The sequence below is a fragment of the Triticum urartu genome, chromosome 5, assembly GCF_003073215.2.
Source record: "Triticum urartu cultivar G1812 chromosome 5, Tu2.1, whole genome shotgun sequence".
NCBI classification, from domain to species: Eukaryota; Viridiplantae; Streptophyta; class Magnoliopsida; order Poales; family Poaceae; genus Triticum; species Triticum urartu.
Genome location: NC_053026.1, coordinates 438,627,611 through 438,633,722, shown reverse-complemented (window position 1 = coordinate 438,633,722; position 6,112 = coordinate 438,627,611). Strand labels below are relative to the sequence as shown.

Below are 6,112 nucleotides of genomic sequence, written 5' to 3'. Positions count from 1 at the left end.
GGTCTATGCAGACAACTGGTCAAACATTATATGATGGCAGCAAGCGCAAAGCAAAAAAAGAGAACCGATCGTAGATGATGTTGATAGTTCATGAACCCCTAAAGGCAAAACCCACTTCCACATCTTATGGGTTTTGTCTTTCTTTTGTTTTCATTTTACTGTACTATGTAGCTAGTATTGCCTCGTCATGGATCTCAATCATGCCATCGTTATTTGACGCCAAAATTTGTTTGCTTATCTCAGTTTTTTTTCTTTTCATTTTCACAACGGAAATCAGGGGAAAATTACAGAACAGTGCAAACTACTCAAGCCGCGCCAAAACAGAGCTAGGACAGTCAGTGCCTGCCACCAGCTCTTGCGTTGCGCCGCTGTCTTTTTATTTTTGGGCGTCCCATCTCATCGCATCCACGGCTTTGTCTTCGCACAAAACCTTTGCTCTTTTGGGAACGACCACCGTTGTCGCTGCCTACTGCTAGTAGAGTGGTAGTAGTAATTCAGACTTCAGAATCTGGCCCGTCTTTTATTCATCCATCCATGGACGTCTTTGCTCTCCTGTCATGTCCACAGCGCGCTGCCTTTGGTCCTTTCAGCTGCCTTTCAGCGGCATCAAAAGCTCCCACAGCCATCGTAGTCGATCCAAACCATTTGACTTGCCCACCGAGAGACGACGATGATGATGGGCGCGCACAGAAGTGACCTTTAATCAAGCTATCAAGATTTTTTTGGGGGTTAGACCGGTAGGGTTGTAGAGCTTATCATCGTCCTGATCATCATCGGCTGATCTTCCTCCTCTTGCTGCTGACCGGGGAGCTGTCGAAGCCAGAGCTCGCGGGCGGCGACGATGCCATGGTGGTCGCCGTGCTGGCGCCGTCGCTTGTGCAGCTGACGTAGCCGGCGTCCAGGTCGAGCACCCCGGTGGGGCTCCGGGGGGCAGACATGGCGGGGGAGTAGGCGCTGCCCATCAGGCCTGCGGTTTTAGGTGGCGGCACGGCGGCGCCGGTGGCCTGGATCATGGCTTCATGGCAACTCAGCACCCGCTCCTGCAGAAAGCAACAAGCCATTAAGTCGCCATGTTACATTACAGAGCGTAAATGCGGCTCACGCGTTCCCTGCATGGTGTCTGGAGAAGTACGCGCGGCTACAGGGACGACTGCAGTGACTTTTTTCTGCATGCAGGTCCAAAAGGCCAAGAACCGCGCTGCGACGCAGTAAATGAGACGTGGTGCCCAGACAAAAAAAAAGCGTTGCGTGCGCGTCTCACCTTATCTACGTGGGTGCAGCAGGCCGGCTTGTGGGCGGCGGGTTCTTCCCCGGCCACGGCGGCGGCCACCGTCGCGGCGATCTCCGAGGGCCGGAACTCCAGGCAGCTCGTCCCTGTCATCCACAATGTTAGATTTTGTTGAAATGGCCGACGCATCTCTGACAGAGATCGATGTGCCAACCAAAAAGACGTTGCGTGCGTGCGCACCTCTGGATATGCAGAGGATGAGCTCCGTGGCGTCCCGGACGGCCTGCCTCGACGGCGCATTGCCGCCGCTGAGCTGGTGGAGGAAGTAGTCGAGGTGGGAGAAGGGGGTGACGGCCTGCATCCGCCACTTGAGCGTGCTCAGGACCAGCAGCTCCATCCTCTGGATCGTCTTCGCCTCGAACACGTACCGCGCGTCCACGGCCTGGTCGAACACAGTGCTTTGGTCATTACAAGATCTTCAGACCAACCAAATGGGCACCGCAGGCTTCATCGTCATTAGATTATCATCTCACCTGCAGGTCGATGGACTGAGGCACGGAGGTTTCGTCCATCTTGGCGGCAAGAGACAGGCACGCCACCGATAGCAGCTGCGTCATCCAAGCCTTGCCCTCCTGTAAACACGAGCGAGGTTCACATGAATCAGCGCTGCAATGGCGTGGCGTGCATTAATGCCCGCCATGTTCATAGGTGGACGTATCTCCTCGTTACCGGTATTTGGTAGAGCGAGAGGAAGCGGTCCATGTAGTTGAGGGCCAAGCAGGCAGTCACAGGGCCAAAGCCGTAGTACGTATGAACCTGCGGGTACACCGATGGTTAACATCAACGCGAACGGGGGCGAATCAGAAGCGAGACGGACAGGCAGCTCGCGTCGATTAAGGAAAGAGATCGCACCTTCCATATCCAGTCGACGGCGTCCATCCGCACGCGGAGATCCACGCCCCCGGCGCGGAGCCGCTCCGCGTAGTCCTCCCTGGGCATGTGCTCCGCCTCCGTCGCCACCCAGCGGGCCACGCACTCCTCGGACGGCAGCGGGAACTCTACGGCCAGCTCGCCGCCGCAGTACGGCGACCCGCTCGCCCTCGCTCCCACCGCCGCCTCCTGCTCGTCGCCGAAGCCGAAGATGCTGCTGCTGTCCTCGGCGCAGAGCAGGATGGAGGCGGCCATCTCGTAGCTGGGAGCCATCAGTCTGCTGGCCGGCGCTTCCTTCCTGGTAAATGATAGTGCAACGATACACGGTCTGCTCCTCCAGTCCTCCTCCTCGACGGACCTCGTGCGGCTCGTGCTCCGCCTCTGGCCGGGAGCGGGTGAGGTGCGGAAGCGGAGGAGGAGGAAGAGGAGGGGAGGGGCGGATGAGGGAGTGGGGGACGGGTCTTTTGTACGTAGCGGCGTGCAGACAACGGAGGGTATTTTGGGCAAGAGGTAAAGACGGCAACGGAAGCGGGAAGCGGGGGCGCTGACCCGAGCAGCCAAAATTTTCCATGCCGCTTTCGCTCGTTGAACCCCTTTTCTTTCCGAGTTTGTACTTTGAGGCGCCGCATTGCTTTTCTATCTGGCCCTTTTTTTACGACTGTTTTCCTTTTGCGTGAGTGAATTCCTGCGCTCTTCTTTGATCGTTTTTCTTTCCTATTGCATATTGCTTTTACCGTTGCGGTCTGGCATGTAGTACGCGTAAAAAGAGATACTGTGTGCTGCCGGTGACGAAATATGATGATTAGAGAAGATGATGACGGGTAAAAAAAAAGGGAAGAAACGGACACATGTGACGAGAGCGACAATAACACCTTGCCTTTGTTTGTCGAGTTGAGCAAGGCGTTAACGGATGACAACTAACATATGATCATGATGCTTCTTCTGTGGAGGGGACTTTCAGCAAAATTTACAACTCTAAGATTACATTGAATAGAGGCTATGTTAATTAATTCGGATCGGACTGTGCAGTTTATTTTCGAACACCAATTCCCCGGGGACATCACATTTTTATGGCTCCCAGCGAATGCCCTCAAAGCCCTCGGATAACGACCGAATGGATGGCAATATGTCTGTGCACAACGTGTCAATTTTCTGCCTTTTTTTTCATGGTGGATGGCAACTTCTGACTCCGATCACGGCAAATCCCGCAACTTTAGTTGGCATGGCATGACAAGTTTAGGCGTTTGCGAGATAACATTTCTCTCCTTTTTTTCCTCTCTTTCACCAAAATAACCTTCAATTTTATTAACACACAATATATATTATCATAGTTATATTGATATAACTTAGATAAGTTGCATATTCTCAAAAAAGAAGATAAGTTCCAACTATTAGAAGTTCAAATATACACATATCTCGATGCAGTAGATGTGCATACTTGATTTGGCCATATTTTGATCTGAGTTTATATATACGTTCCTCCGGTTTTGTCAGGTTTCTTGCTCTAAAAAGCGGAGCTCTATGCAAAGAACATGATAAGTAGTTTACCATTAATCAACTAGCTTTTTTTAGAGCTCGGCAAGGCCTATCTGCTATGATGTTAGCGAGTGTTCGCCCATGAAAACTCTTCTTCTTGATCTTTATGCTATTTTGTGGCGTCAAGATTCATTTGAACTCCCTCGAGCACCAAGGTTTACAATTTTTGTAACACAAATATTTCAGACCTTTTCCAAAATATTCAAAAATTATTTTGAATTCCAAGCAATCAAAATTAAATGATTTTTAACCAAAAATGATCTAATTTAAATTTGATTTGTAATTAGTCTGAACATGGCCTGGAATTTTGAGGTTCCAAAATTCTGGGTACTCACTAAAATTACCAAAATTCAAAATGATGTTGTAATCTGTCCAGAGTGATCAAAGTGGTGGTTCTACCATGATTGACCATGGCTCTCTTTGGCATTCGCTTGGGGTACAAAATCAGTTTGGGCGACCTTGAGGGTTGTGTGTATGTAGACGGTGCACACCACGAGTTTCCGGACCCGACCAAAGGATAATGTTGTCCTCTTTCCTATTTTGTGTTTGCTAATTAATTTACACATTAATTAGGGGAAGTACCAGGTAATAATCTAGTAAAAGATGCGTTTGATTATGTTGCATTTACAATTGCATAAAATGTTTCAATTGCATCTTGTGTTTCAACTGCAAGTTTTCATTGAGATTCACTTGTTTTAGCTACATCATCGTTAAACAAGTAGTAGTAGAAGTTTACTAAAGAGTCGCCCCAAATAAAACTCTAGATGGCTCAGAAACCATAGTGATTATCGCATAGCGCTTCGATGTCCTGAAATGTGTTGCGCCTTTGGCAATAGACGAGTTAGTCGGCGGTGGCTTGCAAATTTCGTTGATTGAATCCACTTGTCATTGCCACGGAAAATGCAATAACGAAACAAGAGCCTTACCCATAAAATGACGTGCTAAATTGCTTAGCGAGTTACCATTTCTCAATCGATTATGAAATAACTATTCTCCATCAACCCTTGAACCATTGGACCTGCGCAATTAGTTGTGTAGATTTATTTATTTTCTAGTTTTTGGTGTACATTTTATGTCTTTTTCTCATGTTTCTATTTTTTCTGTGCAAGTAGAGTTGCACGCTCGAGGGCAGAGCGCATTTTCTTTTGTTGAAAAGGAGAATATACCTCCGGTCTCCGCATCTGGACGATGCATGCACCCATATTATTAATTATTTTCAAAGACCTTATAAGGTAATACAACAATAAGCCTGAAGCCACCATCTTGGCAACGCCTCTTGCTACTCCCATCCCTTGATGACGGGGGGGGGGGGGGGGGGGGGGGATTTGTCCGAATCTAATACGAAATAGACATCGCACCAAAGCCTAACATCTAAAGGCGGATGCCCCATCCAAGTCACTACCTAGACTGGGTCACACACCGGTCCGACACACTCCAAGTGAGCACCGCACGCTGCAAGAGCCCTCACCTCCATCTTCCATCGATCCATCCTCAGAGCAGAAATGTTGCACCCAACTTATTAGGCCTCTCTGCCATCGACGCCAGACAATGTCACCCTCCTATGCGAGTCCATCAACCCGCATCGAAAGCCGAGCCTCCACTCCGCCACGCTGCCGAGACCCGCCGTCATCGATGCGGAAGATGAAGCCCCGCTCTGCCTTTGGGCCCTTCCAATCAGCACCTGCTCCAAAACGATGCCCTCAAGAGGGAGAACGTCACCATAGTTTCCATCATCATACGATCTAGGAGACCTAGATCCAGGGTTTCCCCGAAGCAGATGCCTCCTGGAGGAAGAGGGGCACGCCAATTGCAACTGCCCACGAACACGAGTCGTGCCCGCGACCACTTAGCTCTCTCGACGGCGCCTTCAAGAAGGAGACGGCGCCATGAGCGCCGTCGCCGCCCTAAGGTTTTCACCCAGAGAAACCGTGGAGTAGGAAAAGGTGAGGCGGACCCGAATGACATCTCCAAGAAGAGAAACGACACCCTCGGGCGTCGTCGCCGTCGCGGTCGGCAGGAGCCGACAAGGGGATTATCCCAATCCGAATCCCCCCCTCCCGCTCCGCCCCATCCGATGACCGGCAAGCAGCGTAGCCATGTTCGCTACGACGGAGTGCACAATGCAAGTATTGGAGGAAGAAGCAGCTCGACGCCGTTGGCCACCGAGGCAACAAGCCGCGGCACCAACACGCCGATGGATCGTCGGCCATCCGACCCGATCCCCGGCAGCCCACCCGCCCTGCCGCGCCATAGGACAGGGAGGCCAACCTCGGGGCCGCCGCCTCAGATCCAAGTCCCTCCGCCCTAGGTCGGGAGGGGCAGCGCCAGCACTGCAATCATAGCCGCCAATAGGACGCCGCACCACGAAGTCCAGATCTGGGCCGTCATGATCTAGATTGGCGCCGCCACAGCCCAGAT

General features: G+C 51.2%; 1 protein-coding gene across 1 annotated transcript; it reads right to left on the bottom strand.

Moving 5' to 3' along the window:
* Positions 1-212: 212 nt before the first annotated feature.
* Positions 213-2,564, bottom strand: LOC125556194 (cyclin-D4-1-like). Its single transcript, XM_048718975.1, has 6 exons — positions 2,141-2,564; positions 1,958-2,044; positions 1,762-1,860; positions 1,469-1,670; positions 1,262-1,374; positions 213-1,040 (listed from the first exon to the last, which is right to left on the bottom strand). Exons 1-6 carry the CDS (start codon positions 2,429-2,431, stop codon positions 771-773), a joined length of 1,062 nt encoding a protein of 353 aa, XP_048574932.1. The 5' UTR covers positions 2,432-2,564; the 3' UTR covers positions 213-770.
* Between the last annotated feature and the right edge of the window lie 3,548 nt (positions 2,565-6,112).

Bases quoted from the DNA above. Each gene is read 5' to 3' on its own strand.
- LOC125556194 (XM_048718975.1), bottom strand. From the start codon at position 2,431: ATGGCTCCCAGCTACGAGATGGCCGCCTCCATCCTGCTCTGCGCCGAG. The intron at 1,861-1,957 runs GTAACGAGGAGA...TCGTGTTTACAG, and splicing joins TCTCGCTCTACCAAATACCG to GAGGGCAAGGCTTGGATGAC. The intron at 1,375-1,468 runs GTGCGCACGCAC...TGTGGATGACAG, and splicing joins CATCCTCTGCATATCCAGAG to GGACGAGCTGCCTGGAGTTC.